The 22,757-nt window shown below is 27.7% G+C and overlaps 1 protein-coding gene across 1 annotated transcript in view; it reads left to right on the top strand.

Annotated features, from left to right (window-relative positions):
• The window catches only part of LOC148228282 (uncharacterized), a 70,664-nt gene that overhangs the window by 43,102 nt on the left and 4,805 nt on the right, over positions 1-22,757 (top strand). Inside the window, exon 2 of the mRNA XM_088200057.1 lies at positions 22,494-22,644. Coding sequence (XP_088056183.1) covers positions 22,494-22,644 — 151 coding nt within the window. The remainder of the gene's footprint in view (positions 1-22,493; positions 22,645-22,757) is intronic.

Raw genomic sequence — 22,757 nt, forward strand, 5'->3', positions numbered from 1 at the left:
TTTAATAGGTTTTATTTGTCTGGGTTTAATCTAACTTTGCTTAAGGAAAGTATGTATTTTAATTAATCTATATTTAACTAATACTAACTTTATAAAAGCCATAGTTTTTTTTAAACATAGTAAAGTAAAAATAAAACGAAGATGACAATATCTATGTCACATTTATAGAATAATTTACAAGCCTCAATTAACTGTCCAATTATTAAATAGTAATAAAATATATTAAAATAGTGGCATGGATGTTTCTGCATATATTGTATATGTATATAGTAAAGAAAGCATACAAATTATCATTTTTGACTGAATATGTCACATTTAAAATTTATAAAATAAACTTAAGCTCTGTTATTTGATATAAAATTTGGCAATAATATAATAATACGTCTCAACAACATATTAAATTGAATAGATGATAGATGACGCACATGATGTGATAAATTCCATTGTTAAAATTTACAAAACCGATATACAAACCTACAATAAAATATCAATGCTAATATAATATTATATCATGCTTATGAATGCAACATATAATACATACATGGAGAAAAAAATGTGTTGCCAGGTTATAATTTATTAAATTATGCAACTCTATATATGATCGTAGTAAAAATAATTATAATTTGATCAGACTATACGCTATCGTTGCACAACGCAACAAATTGAGGAAGATCATACAAATCGAATTGATTTCACTGTAAAAAAACACATGTATCATCTTTTATATAATATAATATTCAATTTAAATAAATGTATGATGTTCAATAAGAAAATTAAACAGATGCGTTCTGATGATAACATTTTCTTGCGACTTTCTAATTGTTATTAACCGCTTTAATTGGCGTTGCATGATCAATATTGGATCGATCGTAAAATAAATAGATCACGATATATCATATTGAATGTGTGTATATGTTACGATTGATGTACATTTATTGAAATGCTTTAAATATTTTGCTAGATCTTGTATATTTATAGATGAATAAATATATACACATTGAAGTGCTGTCCATCTTATTGAATACGTGGGACGAACTTTGCATTTAAAGTCTTCATGACGCCTTTACAAAATACCTCAACGATTCATATTTAAATAAATACTTACATTACTTCAATGCAAAGGTTCTTCATGAACGTTTCTTTTGTTAGTTATTTTTTCTATTATTTTTATTTTAACCATACACTGCTTCGGTTAATTGTTCGTTCGTTTTTAAACCAACGCCCACGATCTCGCCATTTAACGAGATAATCTTAATTTATTCACAATACGACGTTGACCTCAGATACGTCTTTTAGTACAATATGGAAAATATGTTAATGAAAAATACATATTAAATTAAATAATAATAGACCATTGTTGTTTCCAAATATATGTTTAATCATGACCGGAATATTATTTTTCAATCGTTTTTCACATGAAAAATTTGCGTTATATAACAATCTGTTATTTAATGCCCGGCATGGAATATCAATCATAAATAACGTAAACGTCCATGTTGTTGTGTTTTTTTAGAAATTGTGCAAGAATTAGTCAGAGCTGCGATTATTTCCATGCTCGTCCAAGCTTGTATCCGTTTCCTTTTATGAAGAGAAACTGTATTATGCTCGGTTAAATGTGTCTGTACATAATATATAAGTACACACACACGTGCATATAAACCTAATATTTATATTTTTAGTTTATATTGTATTTTATCGACCTTGGAGCTCCTAATCTCGAGATTCCACCAACATCCGTCATTTAGTCTTGAGTTGAATTTGAAGAAAAAATATTTTATAGCACTTGACGTATACTATTTATAATAATAAATCATATATGAATGATGTTTTTTGCGAATATAAATAATACATGGACATTTTGTGCACCTTAACATTATTAATCAACCATTTAAAGAGTTCATAGTCTAATTGATTTGGCATCTTTTGACTTCTGTATCTTTTATTTTATTATTTATAAGAACATTACTATATATAAAGTGTGTAGAAACATCCATAGAGTTAAATTATAAATTTAATCCTACATGTTTTTGTATCAAAGAAATAAAAAACCAGGATCGTTTTTCCTGTTTCGTCTATGGAATGAATACCTTCCATTCTGAAATATACGAAGCACCCTCGAATCATTTGGCTCTTTTGCCATCTTGACGACGAGCGCAGTGCATCTCATCTGACCCGCATAAACTTTTGTGTTTCGGTTAATGTGTGTTACAAGTAGTTTTTTTGGCAGGTATACAATTGCATATGCCTCTTTCATAATCCACTTAAAGGACTGTTTACATTTATTTATTTATAAAATGTTTCGCAAATACTCACTGGTATAAATCACATAAGCATATAGTATCATTCGATTTTTACCAAGAATAGTTATTTTTAAACATTTAATTTTTTTTGAAATACTAATTGATTGTAAGGGATATATGGTTTAATATATACATACTGTAAAATTTGTCTTTTAGATAACCTTATTAACAAATATCCAATATTATCGATTTTTACTCTACTAAATAGTAGATTATAATTTATAATTTTTATATCATAAGCAGACATTAATTTATAAACAAACTTACTGAAAAACGATTAAGACATACTACTAAATAAGTAATACAAAGTTTCAGGAAATCCAATTAAGGATTACGGATATATCTTGATGCGTTTTTTGCACGCTATTATAAATTACAATATTTTTATTAGGACCATGCAATTATTTATGCTAATAACTAATACTTTAATTTTAATATATAATAAAAATAGTTTGTATTAAAAAGTTTTACAAATACTTAAAATCCCTAATTTATTTATTTTAAGTATTATGTATGTTATGCTCTATTTTATAAAAACATCCTTTACATTCTTCAGTTATTATTAGTTTAAACATACCTTTGAATATTCAAGTGCTTATATTTTTAATGAATTTTAATTACGGTTACGTCTGAAAGCATTATTAATTAGATAATAAAAAATCTATTATATATAATAAAAACAAATACTAGTAACGATACACTAATCAGGCGATAAACCATTGAGCAATTTAGTATGGTGAAATATCAGTGGCTATAAAATAGCAACTACTAACTCAATAATTTAGATATTACGATTGTTATTATTATTATTAATAAAGAGATAAATATTAGTTCAACAAAAAACACGCGATATAGCCACAAAAAATCTACCCATACAGTGACATTCAGACCTAAAAAAAAACAATCAAATTCCCATCGAGATAATAATACGAAACTTGTTTGATTTTTTTTGTAAAAATATGAATGAGTCATATTTATCGTATTCTAAAAAAATGAGGTTTTGAAACCGCTGCTCGTATTGCCCATGGTTAATTCGGAGTTACATCGCCTTTGTATTATAGCCACTTTAAATGGCAACTTCTCATATTCTTATGATCATCTTGAAGAGTCAGTCACTGGGTCAACCGCAGTCAGGTTCTATCAACAGGTTGCAACACTGGCGAAAGGAGTATTCTCAAACGGTGTGTCGCAATCGACTTCCAGCACGTATTGTGTTAATAAATCATCAGTGGCGTTTGTATTGACGTATTTACTTGGACGTTAAACCATTGTTAGAATGTCTATTTGAAAAATAATATGATATGTAGCCATTTAAAATGTTCTGTCGGAAGTAGGGCTACATAATACGCTCGTCCTCTTTTATTAGCTGGCAATGAATATTGAATTTCCACGATCGGTTTCAAAACCAAACGGCGAGCTGTATCTGTAATAGATCGTGATTTCCTATCCAATAAAAATCGTCGTAGTTATACGTTGAAAATTAGTATGAAAAAATTAGACTAAATTAGACCACGATTCGGTGCCCTTTAAATATTATTTTTTAGATTTGGTGCAACCGACGAACGTGACCGCACGATATCGAACGAAATTATTTCTTGGATAAAATTAATAATTCATTGTTTTTACGATTCGCGTAAAAGTAAGAAGATATGGTTAGGAGTATCTATTGCGAGATGAAAAAAATAGTATGTTGAACCGTAGAAGAAAATAATTGTATTCTATAAAATAAAATATATAGCATTCCTTTACTAGTATACCTTACATTTAATAACATTATCATGCCTTTAAAATTCCATGTATAGATTTTATTACCGTCTTTAAATTTTATAGCTATTGTATTTATTAATATATTAAAATAATAGTATATTTTTTATATCAATCTAATTCAATTTATATCTAGAAAATATTAATAAAGCACATGGATTGCTAAAAAATAAAGTTTCGTGTAAGCTGTAAAATATAATTCTGAAATTACAATGAAAATTCAGGTTATTTACAATGGACCGTCTGATGTGTAAACAAAGTTTCAGATATTTTATATTTTTGATTCGAGGTGTCTCCTGCGCATCACAAAAAAATACAGAAATCGGTTGGCTAATTGTATCGCTTCTATATTCGATCACGCCTTGAATAAGTAAAATTTTCAATTCGAAGGTCGTTAATGTAAAGAAGTAATTCACAATGGTGGTTTTTACGCCGGTAAACGCATTGTCTATTCCATACTTTATACACAAAACGGTAGTTTTTATAGTCTTTACGTGCGTTTAACAAGCGTGCTGATTAGCCGCTTAGGAACCGGTTCAGATTTTTAAAGGTGGAATTATGTATTGTTGAATTTTATTATTATTAAATTATAAAAAACGTGATTTTTCGAGTAAATATTTAAAAAAAATATATTTTTTTGAATATTTATTATTCACATAAAAAAATAGATAAGAAAATAAAATCAGTTTTTATCTACAACTTTTAAAAAATATTTCAGATATGTCTGTTAAGTTACTAAATAGTGTTATTTTCTATTATACACTTGCTGGTTATACCTTTTGTCCAAACGAGTTGTTATTTTCTTTTAATACATTCAAAAGTGGCATTTAAGTGACGTAACTGCATAACTTAACGGACTTCCACATTATTTTATTGTTCAATTTGGGTTAATATTTATTGTTGTTATTAATTAAAAGACAAAAATAAAAAAAATGGTAAAATATACATATTTCAAAAAATGAAATAGCATATTATTTTAATTCTGACTAATTTACGGCTACTTTTTTCTCGTAATTTTCAAAAAATGATAACATATTATATAGCATTTACATAAAACCATTAAATGTTTTTGATTATTTAGTCGATGATAGAATTATTGACAAAGACATAATAACAATATTTAAGTCATTGATATCTGTGTCTTTTTGAGAGGCAAATGTTCGAGGAAGTTCAAACAAAATTTGTTTTAACGTAATTCTTAGAGTTGGTCATAAAACTTTGAGTACTAATCAGAAATCCCTGCCCCTTTCCACTACTAATTGTAAATGCAGCTGTGAATTTAGCAGTAATCAACCATTGTTTTAAGAACTTCAGGGATTATAAACCATTTAAATATTTTTTTTTTCTGTTGGACTCAAAAGCCTCAAATGAGACGCAAAATATTTATTGTTGAATTATAAATGTTACATATAAAATTTCATACGAGCTTTTTTTATGCTTATCATGTATGTAGGGATATTCTTTAAAATATAAAATAACCCACCTTAAGAACAAAATAAAGCTTTAATGAGTTTATTTAAAAGATGAACACAAAAAATATTTTCACTGCGACTGATACTTTACCAATATTAGAAGTCATAGTTTTTAAACTGATTTTGGTGATCTGTGTAATATAACTTATGGTATATAGCAGAATTATTAATTATGTAACTAATATTTTTGTAATCAATTATATTTTTTATCAATAAGAAATTTATAATGTGTCAATAAATACACTTGTTGATTTTAGAGAGAAAGATTTTAATAAGCTGTTAAGTATGTATTGTTATAAAATATAGCGTCGAAGAAAACATATCTCAAATATTTTTTTCTTAATAATATATAACATTTAGCATATTCGATTAATATAGTAATTAATTTAATATAAAAAAGTAGAGGTCTTCAAATATTTACAAGCAAATTACGGAAAATGTATTATAGTCGAATTTATGTATAATTAATACAATCTGACATTTTATTACGATGTTCGCTTGGTAATGGCCGCGAGGGGATATCAGCTTTTATAAGCCATCTAAAAGGCGCATTACTCTTTCTCCCAGTGACCGTGACATTTTAATGTCAGAGCAAAATAGGTCAGATAGCGGATATTGTTTTCGATAATCCCAAAATATTTTCGTAATGCGTTATTATAATTTATTCGCAACGCATGCGGTCAAAGCCGTATTATTATGTTCCTTACACAATCGAAACGAATTGTAATAAATTAAATTAACACACATACACACAAACACTTTGGTAAACATCGTGAGAAAATTGAACGGTTCTAGACAATCTTTACATTCACCTGATACCAACAATGGTCTATCTGTAAAGATAAAAAGATCGACCGCGTTCACTTTGCCATTGATCAGTCCATTATTTTAGAACGTAAAACTATATTTGAGTTTCAGGGACTAATATCATGTCTATTGATAATTTATATATAGGCGTAGTTTAATTTTGTGCAGAATTAAATTTTAATTGGTACAGATTCCATATCGTAATTTTTTTATTGCCATCTATAAAATATGTATATTAGGTCATACATAATATATAACATAAATTTATTCGTACACATTTTGTATATTTTTTTTATGCGGTGCTACACTGAACCTGTAATTGATTTATTACAAACACTGTTATCTCGTTAACCTATTATGTACAGCCGATTCACTCGGAAAATTACCTCGATCGTTAACAACTAATGTGTTTATTGTGTGCGGTGATTTATCACCAAAATATAGCAAAATGAATAACTACGTGACCTCACTCGGCTTGTCAAAAACAATCATGGCCACAAAATGAGTTAAAAAGAAATTGAGGGAAATTGTGTAAACGTTAAAGAGATATTTATGCTATTAAGTAATTTACTCGTATCTAATATTGTTGAGTAATTTATATAATGTAACTCACTTATTTTTTGTGATATGAAAATTAATGACGTATCGTATATCAAACCTTTCTCTAGAGCACCTTTGATGAAATAGGTTAACTAACGTCCATTAATTGTAAATCGAACACGATTTTTTCGACGATCTATAAATTTAGAGTTAATTAATGATCGATGAAATCTTTCGCCGTTAAATCGTTTTTTTATTAGGTAAGAGTGAGTTTATTTTTTTTATAATTTATTATCAAATGTACTTTAAATTTATTACTTATTTTTACACATACATATATTTAGTAAATAAATTTGGTTAGTGTTTATTTGTAATTTTTTTTCACAATATTATTAAAAAGTTTTGCAAGACTCGTTTTATGAAACTATTATTTTGCCTTAATTTAAATTTATTTAATATACTTTTTTTTATCGATATATTATAATATATATAATATAAGGTAATTGCTTGGTATTAAATTACACTTTAAACAGAACAATTTTTTATTGAAAAATAATTAAAAAAATGTTTATTTTTGCTACTATATTTTGATTTTGATTTTGTAATGAAAAATTATTACACAAGTAATTTATATATGCTATTAAATAGTTATACCTTATTTAAATATTTCCTTAAATGAATTAAAAAATATGCACTATTAAAAAATATATTTTATAAACTAGGTAAAATTTATTATTTATAAATAATAAAAATAAAACGAAAGAAAATTACATACTAAATACTTATTTTCATAAAATATTTGATCGTAAATATGTGATGATGATTATGAAACTAAAAATACTTTTACTCTAAAAATATTTTTATTTAGATTTTATTTTTATTCTTTGTAAATTTAAATTTTTTTGGCTACTCTGTAAACCGATTTTTTAAAATATAAATGTGCTTTTATGTAATATAATTTTTTGCTATAATTACTTTACGATATAAAAAAAATTGGTCCATCATAAAATGCATACTATAGGCAAGCCATAAAAATAGCAATAAACCAATTTAACGTAGCTATAAATGTGCTATTTTTTTTGTATTTTGTTTCATATACTGTTTTGAATAAGAGTAATTTTCTTTACCTGGTTCTTAGATCTAATGTATACTGAATATAATACTGTAAATGCAACTATAAATTCTTCTCGAAATAAGGCGTTTATTTTAACGTTTCGTTCTTTGGAAAATTCCCAAATACGTAATTTTTCAACGGAAAAATCTCAACGTGCTTCTCTATGCGTATTTATTATACTCGTTTCATTAGCATAGACCTTTAATTGTATCCGAGAAGTGAATTGCACCGTGAACGTAATGGCCGTGAAAGCGACTGGTTCTGCGACACAATTCGTTCTCAGATGGTTCAGTTTGGGCGCGGTTCTGTATCAACTTGTGACATAATAACAACCTTAAGGGGACCCATTGCCGACAGGTAATGGTAATTGAGTCGACAACTGTTTCCAATACATATTTTCGACGATTATTTTTTATTATAAAAAAATCTTATTGAAACTTGCTATCATACAATTTTAATCTGTTGAAATTGGTTAACAGGCCAAGCTCAGTTTATAAAAATATACATTTTGCTGAAAATTAAGTACAACACGCCCTTTTCCGGCGACCAAAAGGTCAACAACAATCAACGGGCGCAATCCGCGGCAAACTATACAATACATCAGTAAATAATAAACGTCACAGATGGGTGTAGTAATTAAAAGTATATATATGTCAGTGAGAGCTAGTTAGTTCTAGATGTATCATAGGTACAATTGGAGCTGTGAGATAATAGCCATGAGGTAATACTTTATTTTGAAGCTCATGAGTAGCTATCTATTGTCAAAGTCGTGACTGTGACCTGTCGTTGAATGATATTTCAGATCAGGTATAGGAGATTTAATTCGTACGTGTATATAAAAAATACCATTAAGTTATTCAATACATAAGTGATTTTCGGTTTAATTTTGATATCTGTATCAGATATGTCACATTTAATGTAAAATAAAAACACATTATTGTTCATATAATATTTTGATAAATCTAAACATAAAATATAAACATAGTTAGAAGATATTTTGACCTCAAAAAATCATTTAAAATACTAAAGTTTTAGGGTTGATATGATGATTTAAATATTAAAAAGGAGATATATAAGTCATTTTATTTAGTATTATTTTTAATATAAATGTGCTTATTTTAAAAATATTACTGAATTATTATGTTATGTATTATGTTCAGTGTTAAATGAAGGCATTTGAGTAAAAAAATAAACAGGTATAAAAGGTTCTATAAAATATTTTTCTGCCATTTATGTGGGATATAACGGTTTTTGACGACAGTCAAAACAATATCTTGACTAAATTCGTTACCAAGTTAGGGTAATTACCACAATTAAAAAAAACGTAAACTCAGCAAAAAATCATGGCAAATATCTAAAATAATATAATTATATCAATAAACCTTTTTAACACATTTTAATATACAGAAATTTACAGAATTCTTACTGCCTTTGCTAAACTGAGTTTTTAACTTAAGTTCATTTTTAGACATGTCTTTATTTAATGGTAACATATGCATGGGTCTAAAAATTAAACTTAATATGAAAACAATTACCTTATGAGTAATCGATCTTCCTTTGTAACATTAGTTTTTTATCACAATGCAGTTAAAACATGTTACAAGCTATTAAAAAATAATAATGATGTTTCTTTGATAACCATTTAATAGAAAGATAAACAAATCTGTGTATATAATGAATAATATTCACCTTATCCTAATTTGACAAAAAAAAACACTAGATTACAAAAGTAGACTGTTTAAAAATACACCCTGGTTTTTTATGTCTATTTTCTAAGTTTTTAAGCTCTTTTTATATTTTAAAGATGATGATACACAGTTCCATAGTGGTATCTGTCCATGGCTATATAAAATAAAGTCGTTATAAATATCTGAAGTCTCAAATTAAGGGTAAATGCTTACCCTTAATTACATTATCACTATAGAACAAATAAATAAGTTTTAAATGCCGATATCTCGTATACTGTACTTGAAATGATTTGTTTTTTTGGTGCTATTAGAGGTTAAGCTATCATATTAAAATATTTTTTTTTATTATAGAAAGGGTTTGAATTTTTTTTATATTATGTATAGTCATGAGATTTATTGCTTTTTGCTGATTATCTTAATATATTATTTTTTAATTTTTAATTTAATTTTAATAATTAATTTTGCTATATATCGCTAATTATATATACAATAAACAAAATATTAATATAACATAAACAGAATATAAAAAATATTGTAATTTATTTCTTAATAAAGCGATAAACCCCAGCGCTTAGTAATGAAAAATAAATACGTTGCCCTCTTCACTCTGGTTGACGACCCAAGATCAACCGCCCGCTGTGGCTGAAATCTCTTAAAATCCCTAGCATCTTTTCCCTACCAGAAAGGGGTTTCTCGGAATCACTGTGACTAATATAAATTTCATTAGATAATCTGATGTTTTCATTTTTCTGAGAAATACTTGAATTGCACATTTTAGCTTAATACAAAAATAGTTCGAGAAACGTTGAAAAACGTGTTAAAATTTAGTTCTAAAAAACGCTGTTATCTTGTTTAGAGAAAGGTCGCTACAGTAGTGTACGTATTCACACTATTTATAATAATAAGAAATATAACATAAACAGAGTGTATATATATAAAATAATAATTTATTTCTTAATACGCAAAGGTGTTGCTTTATTACATTGAGGAAACCTGCAATTTTTTTTGCGGATTTTTCTAGAAATAATCTTATACAAAATTACACCTCCGTACATAATTCCCCTGGCCGTACTCGCTTTTCTATGCCTTACTTACTTTAAAATTATCTCTATTTCTATTATTAAATCTATGTGTGTTATTATTTCTTATTAAATATGTATAAATATAATCTGGCAACATATTATTTTATAACTTATATATTAATACCAAAGCATTATATTACTATTGTATATTTTTTATATTTATACTTAACACATTTCTCATTCTAGAAAATACTATTTTTTCCCTAATTAATTATTCCTAAATATTTTTAACCATTTCTATAAGAGAGGTATTGAAAACTATTTTTGTAATATTATCTAACATACCTTTATAATTAATTAGCTTTATTATTATTTAGCTGAAGTAATTTATTTTCAACCATCTTTCAATTATACTTAATTTGTTATTTAAGTTAACTACAATTTTGTCACATTTTTCTTTATTATTTATTATATCAACAATGGCTCTAATTTATACACTGTGAGATATTATTTTATCTTTGGAATAAGCATTATTTATTTTAACTTTTTTAAATAAATAATGCTTCTTGAAACTACATATTTCCCCTATACATATATTCTCTAATTTCTTTAATTTTATACTTCTGTCTATTGTTTCAATACCATACAGAAGCCATAATAAACGACCATTAAATGGAAGAAGATGGTTCGAAATATGAGCTTCTTCACACCTTAATAATGGGAAAAAATTGAAAGTAAAGAAGATGTCTTGGTTGTTAAATATACAGTACCACACACCAGAAGGAAAATATATATGTATGTATTTATAGCATGATAACCGATAAACCTATTATTTTAATGTGTCTTTCAGAATAAAATAACTAATGTTTATCTCTCTATTTTTTACGAAATATATGGTTACAAACGGTAAAATAATTGTAGAGTCAAAAATATGCATTACATATACTACATATACATATATGTAATTAAAATTTTGAAAGTATCTTTGTATTGCATTCAACTAACGTGACTCGTACAATAAATATCTTATGTAACCATAGTTTACGCTGCAAAGCAATTATTTGGCTTAATCAAATTATCTAGAGATTGTTCCTTTCTACAGTCTACAATAAAACAACAATAAAACTTTGACATTTGGAAAAAATCAATGAAACGACCTACGCATTTCGAAGTGCTCCACGAATAACGTTTCACAATTGAATAATGGCTTTCGTGTAAAACATTATAGTACGCATTTGATTGAAATATAATAATATCGACTATTGCACAAAATCTGCCATTGACAATGGGGATAGAATAATAATAAAGTAATATATTTCGACAGCACGACTTTTAGTAAGCAACTTTAACACGGATAGCGTGCTTGAAAATGTTTAATTGACTTATAATATGTTGTGACGTTTCATTTCGATTATATGTAATTAAGCTTCAATGTCATTACTTTTTTAACAATAACAATAAAACATGAAATGAACGGATGTTTCCAAATTGGTCGTAGACACATACAATGTTTGTTTAGTGATTTTTTTCAATCGATTTCACGGTTATTGTGATCGATTCACCGTGACGTTTCGTTAGTGCCACTTGAGGTTAAAAGTCGTTAAAAAACACATTTTGGCACACTCCTACGCGAATATAACAACAAAATTTATGGGAAAATGTAAGATGTACTAATGAATCGTTGCGATAAGAGGAAGTGCTCGGAAAACTTATTTTTTTGAGGCAATAACTTTTGAAACATCATGAAAATGTTTTGACGAGATTTTAAACGCAACGCTCATTGTGTATAGATATGTATGTGATTTTTTTGGACTAAATATTACGTTTATGAAAATTCATAATTAATTGCGTCATTTACTCAAAATCTGATTACGTCACTATTGTTTCAACTTTGAACGACCTTATTGTTTGCAAAGTCACGAATGGTGTGTTTCTATATGTTGTATATATATGTATTTATTAAATTTATGTCTATATAAAGGATCGTGGGCTGGCATGCCAATTGTTCATGGTCGTTTAATTAATAAAGTGATTTTTATATGCACTTCTTCATTGATTATTAACAATAAATGTATATAAAATAAATATAAAAAATACATATGTATAATTTATTATTATATTCGTTTACAAAGCAAATTCCAATGTGCAAGTAAGGTTTTGAGGGATTTGAACAAATATAACAATATTATAAATTATTTTGTAAGATTTTCTTAAATTTTATTCATTAATACAAGCTTAGCAATCATAATTATACATATTTAACTTAATAATACTTTGGTTTAATCGTTAAATTGATTGAAAATAATAAACTTCTAAAAATGTTATTTTAATTAGGTATTTTAAAATAAAGTTTACAGCATTTTTATAAATATATTACGTTACATATTGTAGTTCTGCCCGCTCTAAAATCTCTCGGAAGTTGTGTTAGGTTACCGAGAACGGGAGGTAAAATGGAGGTAATTCAGTCGACTTGGCCAGCTTCGAGCGCTTCCGAACATTGTCGGCAAACGGACCGAAGTCAAAGGAACCGAAGTCGGAGCTGCTTTTGCTCTCTCGCGTGTTAAGTGACGACAGTGAGAGAGATAATGATATGGTTTTTCGCAAACTGAGATAGAACGAGTAACTCGGTTCAATTTCAGTATGTGCGTAGGCGTCCTATGGTCAACACGCATGTCGAGCGCTGCATTGTGGTCACGTGGTCATGTTATAATACCACATGTTTATCGGGGACTTCAACAGACTTTTACTGACATATTTGAATATTTTATGGCACCAAAAGTGATTGATTATATTTTTGATGGTATATTCTTCTAACAGATATCGTTATTATATTTTTTTTCATATAAAATTAAATAATTAAAAAATAATTAGTGGTACTGGATTTTGTTAAAAAAAATCGTTTCGAATATCCTTATGTATTTTTCGAGATCGGTTTATATAAATGTCACACCATAACGAATTCTTATTTAGAATCGATGGCGACACAGATGTGGTGTTCGTATTCTGAAGTATCATTTTTATGCCTTATGGCATTTTGAAAAAGCCGACAAAGATTTTACGTAAATTGAATATTTACGACCATTTTTCACTGATATTGTATTTGTGAGTGCCCAGTCAAACTTTTATAATTATCAGTAGCGTAATTTTAATAATTTAACAATTTAATAATTGCGATTATTTGGCACATTTTTCGATCGCGCGTAAATATGCCAGCTGTACGTGACAGCAGCCGCCGTGCGGATGTCATATGAAATTTGTGGCAGTGTGGCCGCTACTTGGAAGTCGGCGATCCCGGCCGACTGCAGTTGAACTTCGGTTCGGACAATTTCCAGAGAGTGTAGTCCAAGCATTAGATTAACTATTTTTATTTTTAGAAACTGTAGTGTATGATCAATTTAAAAAAAAAATGTATGGTGTTGGTCTCTAAATAAATTAGTATGGTTCATAAATATTTATTGTCTATATACAATATTTAATATGATTGCTATTAAATTTTGATTTAAATAATTACTTTTTTGACTGACACTCTAACGAGTATTTCATTTCGGTCCCCTTTGCATAACTCCTTTCTCACAATTTCGCACTACTCCATTCAACGCCGTACATACGTAACCGATTGTATTAATTTGACACAACCCATTTAACTCATCGTCTATAACGAATCTTCCACTTATTCTCGGTAACTTGACGCCGGTTAGTCACGGTGCTAGTTCGCAAAATGTAACTCGCATATATTACAATCGTACGTATGGTCTCGTTTTCTCCGAGCAATCGCGTGAGAAAAAAAACAAAAACATATTAGCAAGATCTAGAAGCAAAAATCCATTCATTAGTCTGATCCAGTTCATATTTTTTCTACTCGGATTCGACGACAGGAATTAAACAGTAAATTGGATAGCTCTTTCTCTCGATCGCTTTCACTTTCGACGATCAATCGCTCTCGTCAAGGTCAATATATCATAGAGAAATCTGAGATCGAATCTGATGCTTCAGTGACGGATTAATGAAAATCGCAAAACTGTTAAATATTCACGTTACACAATATGCAATTCGAATCGCGAAAGCGCTCATGAGTGCGCTTAGAATTTTACTGTGCCGACTACGAAGTAGTTCAATCGATTACAGTCCAAGTTATAATATACCGGTAGGAATGTGCACCGGATGAATTTATATGCATTACGTATATATTTATAACGTCTTTCAGTGTCTTGGAAACTGTGCAAGAATTTTAGCTAGTCAGTGTTTATCGAAATAGAGTTACTATAAAACAGGCAAAAAGTAATCGTCTTTCTATTCTGACCATAAGAAAAAGTTCACACAAAGAATTAAGTACTGATTATTGACAACATTAACGTAAAAGTAGAAGTGCATATATTATTTAAATCTCAAATAACTGAGGATCACAAACTCACTATAGATATAACAATTTAAATTTCAATTAACCTTTAAGACTTTTTTGTTAGTAGTTTGTTTTTAACGAGTAGTTTGCTTCTGGCCAAAATTATGGCTTTTACATAATGATTTTTTAAAAACAATATCTACATAATAATGGAACATACTACTCAATTTATTCATAAACCAGTTAAGCAGATTTAAGTACACGTTCTTTATCTAAAATTTCCATTTTATTTAAAAGTACTCAACAAATTAAACAACATTGTTATCATGTAACAACTAAATGGAAATTTTCTTTGTTAAATTAACATTCAATTTAAGACTAATCTAGATAGTTTAGAATATGTTGTTATGTTCAAGCACAGTTACTGTAAATGCATGCATATTACTAAATTACTTGTTGTTGAGAGAATATTTTCGGTATTATATTATATTATATAACAACGGTGCCATAATCTTCGTGCTCATCGACGTGCAATTTGAGTGATTCTGCCTTACTGATTTTATCAGTTCAAAATGTAAATTGTTGCGAAAATAATACAACAAGAATCCAAAATCAATTGCGCAACTGTTCTTAGAATAAAAAAAATACGCTGGGCGTGCAGAATGATGGATCGTCACGATTGACGTTCGCAATTATGCTAATGATTGATTGAAGAGTTGGAGAATAAAAAAATAACAGTTAACACCATTCATAATAATTAAATAGCCTAATGTACGTCCAACCCGTGTGAATGATCGATTTTTCCTTGTTGACGATTTTCCACGGAAAAAAGGGAAAGTGAAAACGGAAAACAATGGCTCTAAAGGTTCAATCAACGCGCTTGAGAAATGTATAATACAAATAAGAGTTGTTGCGAGATTATTTAATATTGATATATAATGCAAATGTATGTGCATTGTGTTCAAATTGCATATAATGTATGCTTTTCGCATAATATGTGTGTAATATACGCACAAAGAAAGGATTTAAATGCAATGGAACGTATCGTATATTGTGCATACGATCGTTGAATATGTATTTTTATTTTTATATAATAATAATATATTCATGATACATATATTTCTCAATCACCATAATAATGCAGGAATCTATAGTCTTATGTCTATAATAAGAATAAAAAAATATGCTATAAAAGTTATTTACATGCATTTGACTATCATTAAAAAATATGGGAATTATCATCAAACTCTTTTATTAGATATTTTTATTTTATAAAACAGTCAAACAAAACATAATGGCAACGTCACAAATGAGCGCGGACAAATGGGCGTGCGTCAAAAGTTAATTATTTCGTACAATATGACTAAAATAAATTCAGCAAAATTAATGTTTTAACCCTTTGCAATCACATTTATTTTCAGATGATTTTATTTAACTTAAAATTTATATTGCGCTTGTTTTCGCCATTCACGATAAAGTGTAGTTGTCTAAAATAAATGAAAAAAAGGTCTGGCGGGCCACATACCTGCCCTATAACTGTACACATTCATTGCAAGTCGAGTCGATAATTATTTGTCAATTTAATGAAACACTACAGAACAAATCTAATGATAATTTTAAAATCATCGTTTCATTTTAGTACAAAATATATGTATATCGTACGTACGGGGATGGGGAACCATACTTTCGTATGTATGTAATAATTAATAAATAATAATGTTTTCATTGACTAATCATTTTAATCGTCATTATGCTCTGGCACATAAAATACTAATTTTACCGCCTATATCTCGTGAATTTTTATTTTTTTAAATTTCTCACAATTTACATATATTTTGTATACCTAATTCCTAAGATATTCATTACTTGATTTTCTCCAATTATTTTTGCGCTCTTATGACGTGCTCTCTTTTGTCAAGCGCTCATATGACTGTCTGCGCATTTGACGTACGCTATTTTGTTATGGCGCTACTTTGGTAAGCGCTCTTAAGACGCAGCGCTCATATGACGGCGCTCATTTGACGCACGCTCTTTTGACCGGCTGCCAAACATAATATAAAAAAATTCTATAAACTTTTTTTTTTTTATAAATGTTAAGAAGAAAATATTTTTTATGTATTTATTTCGTGCTGCATTGCAGATATTTTTCTATTTAATATCATTATAGTCTATTTATTTTCAAGAGTCAGTGCGCAATAATATCGTTTAACGCGTAATCATAATGTGCTCTTAAATTTCTGCACTGTGATTGGTTGTTCTCAATGAATCAATTGATCTCACGGCGAACGACCAATTACAGAGCAAAAATTTAAGAGCACATTATGATTACGTGTTAAGCGATGATATTGCTCTGACTCTTAAAAATAAATGGACTATAGTATATGAGTGAATTAAACTAATATACTTCAAGCGATTAAAGCGCAAAATAAAGTCACTTTATATTTCTTCAAATCAAATGGATTTTATTTTGCTAAAATTTAAATTTATATATAGTATATTTTAGGTTTAATAAAAAAATATTTTATCAAAATCGGAGTTTTCAATAAATCATGTAAATTATTATTCAATAATCTTCAGATGGAACTGATTTTTTAAAATAAAATCATAGACACGTTCTTAATCAGAAAAAATGTTTAAAAAAATCGTCATTTAATTCACTTTTTAAAAAATTTAAGAAAAATAAGTAGTACTATTATAAATGGCAAAAAATAAATGTATAATAATTTAAAAAGACGTAAAAAAATCTAACTGTATTTAATGTTTTTTTTTAAATAGACAATTAACGAAAAATATGCCACTAGTATATTAAAAAATAAAAAAATAAGAATAATGTTTAAGAAAAGGTTACATTATTATTTATAAATAACATATATATAAAAAATAGTATTTATGTACATATATCTATATGTTTTAGGAAAATAAGTTACATCTCGCGATTAGTTAGTTCTTAAATATATACTAAAATGAACTATACTGCAAAATCGCAGTCTTTTTTTAATCTTAAAAAAATATATTTGTTAATCTCCAAAAGAAACTGATTAAAATAAATCATATACATGTTTTGAAACTGAACCTTTTAAACCATATTTAAACGAATCAATAGTAAATTTGCTTTACATACCTTAAAAAAAAATTGAATCTTAGTAAATTTAATTTTCAGTTTACTAAATCTATCACCCGCCGCGCCAGCCTCATCATTTTCAAAAACATGTTGCTATAAAATTTCAATAAAATTGACTAAAGCAGCAAATCTGGGTAAAAATGACACACATCAACATCAGTCTACAAAAATATCTATTATTTAATAATCGAATTGAAAAATTGCCTTTGAAGTATTTTAAATAATATAGAATTTTTTTAAATATGGCCTTAAAGGCTTATCTACATATTTTATTATTATTACCTTTAATTAAATAAATAAATAAATAAATAGAGTCTGGAAAAATTTATCGCCCGCAAATGCACCGCCAGCAATTAATCGCTAGCAGTGTGACATCGACATTTTCTACGAAAATAGTTTTTGTCAATAAAATTAAAAATGCTAATCTTTCAAAATCTTTTAATCTTATTGTTTTTAGCACAAAATGAAAGCACGATAATTTAAAAAATATTTTTTTAAGCTGTGTTTAATGTTTTCCTAAATATCGTTGATTGGAAAAAACGTTTCTTTCGTTGAAATAACCGTGAAAAATAAATATTAAGCACTCGTATAGTTCGTTCAAAAAACGTTAATAACATTAAATTATGTTTTAAAAAAGAAAAACAAGTATAATGTCTGAGAAAAGGTTAAAAAGTCACCTTCAAATAACATAAATATAAAAAATATTAAAAAGTGGCATTTATATGTAATGTTTTAGATAAATTATTAAAGAAAAACGTTATTCGTTTTACTACAGAAAATCGTGATACGTTTCTTTTCGCGATTATATTTTTTATCTGAGAAAGCAATGACTGTGTAAGTTTTACACGCTTTTTTTAAGTTCTCTAATACATTTAGTTTACTTTTTTTAGCTAAAATTTGACTCACAATATCTAAAGTTAATCAAGTGATATTATATTATTTTGTTGTGGTTTGAGCCTTCTTTGTTATTGATTCTTTGTTATAGTTTCTCAATATTATATTCCTTAAATATATATATATAAGCATATAGTAAATATTCTAAGCATATATAATATAATAATCTTTTACGCAACTAAAATATTAATATATATTTCCAAGCATATAGTAACATATTCTATTCAACTAATAAAAGTCATAAGTGAATAATTTACTTCTTTACTAAATAACTTGTACAGAAAAAATACGGTCTTGATTTCACTCGATAATATTATGTTTGATTTTGTATAAAAGTCTTAAATCAAAACTTTGTGTATAAACATAGAGTTATATATATAAATCATTATTCATTATATATATTATTTTTATAAACATATATGTTGTGCAACCAAAGTTAATAAAAGACCAACAACTTATTAATTGTTACTCTTTAAGCTCTTATTGTTTAATAAAAAACCTTTTCTTTAAATCGTCTCTCTTGAGAAACTATTTCATTGAAATTCTCATTTGGTAGTATTGAATGGAACTTTGTTTCTTTGAGAAACTCTTAACGCTTTAAAAAAATATAAAAGTGGTAATATCCAATTGTTCTCAAATAATTTAAAAATACGTTTATTAAAAACGAAATCACACTTTCTAAACAGAAGAACAATCAAATTCTTTAATTTGTATTATTTTTAAGCGAAATGCTTTTCAAGCTAAATATATATATATATGATGAATTATGTGATAAATAATTAGTCACTGTTGATGTAGTCACTATTTTATATGGCGCAATTGTACGTATTTAATACACTTAGCATTTTTATCGTCACTATAAACGTAATATTGCCCACTTATTTGTATTTACTGACGTCTAAAAATAAAATAATGAGATATTAAAATGCACGAAGCGCGCAATCGGATACGTTACTAGCATCTTGCGAGCATTACTTTCGGCGCATGCTATATAAGCGGCGAACAATGTTGTTAATTAACTTTACGATCGTTTTATATATCGGATTATATATCCTGCGCGTTGCGAAACCCCTTTTTTGCGAAATTTATGCTTCCTTCCTTAAAGAGCTCAGAACTACGTGAACGCTCAGACAATCGCGATGGTGTTTTTTTTTTTGTAGATCTCAAAACCATCGATCACATCAGTCGGAAGTGAAGGTTTGGAAAGAAGTGTGTCGAAAGACGATTGTGCGAATTCGCCATGTGAACAATTTGGCAATTCAACGGACGCTGCCTTGGCGATTGGCGATAATCGTGTGAAAATGTAGATCTATCTATTATTAATGAAAAGGGGATATTACGTGCATGTGAAATCTGGCAGTTTTGGTCAGATTTGGTCAACAAGATTTAATCAGCGAAAAACGTTCAAGAAAATTTAGATATTTTAAAGTAATGATATATGTACATATGCACTTTTAAAAAATCGTATCTTTACTACATTAATCAAAATGAGAAGAAAAACAATAATGACTATATTCACATTTTGGTGCAAATACATATAATAAAATTTTAAACCACGATCGGGATAAGGATGAAAAAAAAATCCATCGCTTTCTCTGTTTTATTAAAATAGTGGATACCTTCCATTACGAAATATAAGGAGCAGCTCCAGATAATTTGGTTTTGCCTACCAACTGTATATATTTATTTTATTCTCATTAGAGAGCGTCGCCCTCTTTAATCTAAATAGTCTAGTTTTAATGTCGATTGCCCCATTACATGCGTATTAAACGCATTTATTCGACTATATACACCATCTACTCTAAACTGCACATATGTTTTTTTTTATGTATGTCTATTTCCTTATCAAATGTTTTGTAGTTACTCACTAATAAAATCTATGGTAATTTTAGTATCGCATTATTTTATTTCTAGACGTCAGTAAATACAAATAAGTAGGCAATATTACGTTTATAGTGATGATAAAAATGCTAAGTTTATTAAATACGTACAATTGCGCCATATAAAATAGTTTCTTCGCAATAGCGCAACGACATTTATAGTATCACTGTATCATCACCAAGGGTATATTTACACTTAATCTGATTTATAAGACTCATTTTATAAATATTTCTTTAAAAAAAATACCTATGTATACTGTAAAATTTGTCTTGTGAAATACAATAATATCGTATTTTTTTACTCAATTTTACTCAACTAAATTGTGGATGATTTGCCATTTTTATTAATATTTTCAGTACGAAAGTTATGTTAGACTCAAAAAATAAAGACATATTTCTTAATAAGTGATAAAACGTTCCAAAAATTCAACTGAGTATTACGGATAGCATCATAAGATTTCCTATCGAGCTCGACGGTTTACCGTTACATTCTAATTAGAATCCACTACTATTTGCCTCTCAGCCATACACCGTGGGGGGTGTTATACTGCGCTTCTAAAGAAACATTCACCATTTTATTTTTATTATATAATAATTCCCTTTTCTTATAATAAATACAAATATTTTATTGCTTTTGGAAGCAACAATAGTAGGAACACATTTAATAATGACTATAATAATTATATTTATATAAAAGATCGTTGAAATTCTGCGCGAAATTAAAAAAAATCAGATTCATAAGTAGTAAAATTATGGAATGAAGTTAGTAGTATTGTAGGTTAATCAAATTTATTCATTTAACAATCCAGAACTAACGCCGATCCCCTAGAAATAAAAGTGGGAGGGGTGTCGCACGCAACGAAGAAAGAAATAAAGCAAGCTATTTCGTGTAACGGTACTTCGTCCAGACGACATGGGAATCTTATGAAGCTTACGGATATGTCATTAAGTTTTATGATTCAAGAAGATTTATTTTCGTTTGCTCATGTTAGATTCACGTACATTTATTGTACCTTTTTTAATTTAACTGTATGAATAATAAACGGAAAATAAATACTTTACCCTATTACTTTATTGCAATAAAAATTAATGAATTAATTTCTAATGAACTATATTTATTTAATGTGAAAAGTCATTTAGTAATTGGACTTTTATTTCTATGTTTTTAATTTTTATTTTAAGAACTGTTAAAATTTCTACTGACATTGAAAAATCTCAAATATTATAAAAAAATATTTTTTTATTCATTATATTTGATTAACTTACTCAGTTCGTACAGATTTACCTAGTTGTAACGCATTGGGTTACGCCTGTGAGGCAACAATGGAAGATTTAATAAAAAACAATACATCAATAAAAGTATATGTAATTTAAAAATAATTACATATTGCATCAAGTTTTTTTATTAATTGTTTAATTTAATCACGCCATCCATTTTTGTTAGGTTATAGATTGATTGAGAATTAAGTGATAGTTACCTATATTTGCATGACTAAAAATAATATAAAATCAGTATTACTTAAATAAATAAATCATTATTTTTTTATTGCAGGTCTTCCGAGGAGATTGTCAACAGGAAGCAGTGCTTCTTCAAGAGACTCTCAGCTGCTTTCTTTATTAGCTGCAAGAAGAAGACAGTTGCTCACAGACAGGGTTGGAACTCACCTGGCTACAATTGCGACGTTCGCAAGCAAACCTGAGAAGTAAATATCACTTCCATTTTAGTTGTGAATGTGTTGTGTGACCGTGTAAGGCTATAGATCGCGGTTTGTTATGAGATTACACACGCCTTGACATCACTGGAGAGAATAAGAAG

The sequence above is a fragment of the Plectrocnemia conspersa genome, unplaced genomic scaffold, assembly GCF_051122295.1.
Source record: "Plectrocnemia conspersa isolate PC_06_02 unplaced genomic scaffold, ASM5112229v1 ptg000012l, whole genome shotgun sequence".
NCBI classification, from domain to species: domain Eukaryota; kingdom Metazoa; phylum Arthropoda; class Insecta; order Trichoptera; family Polycentropodidae; genus Plectrocnemia; species Plectrocnemia conspersa.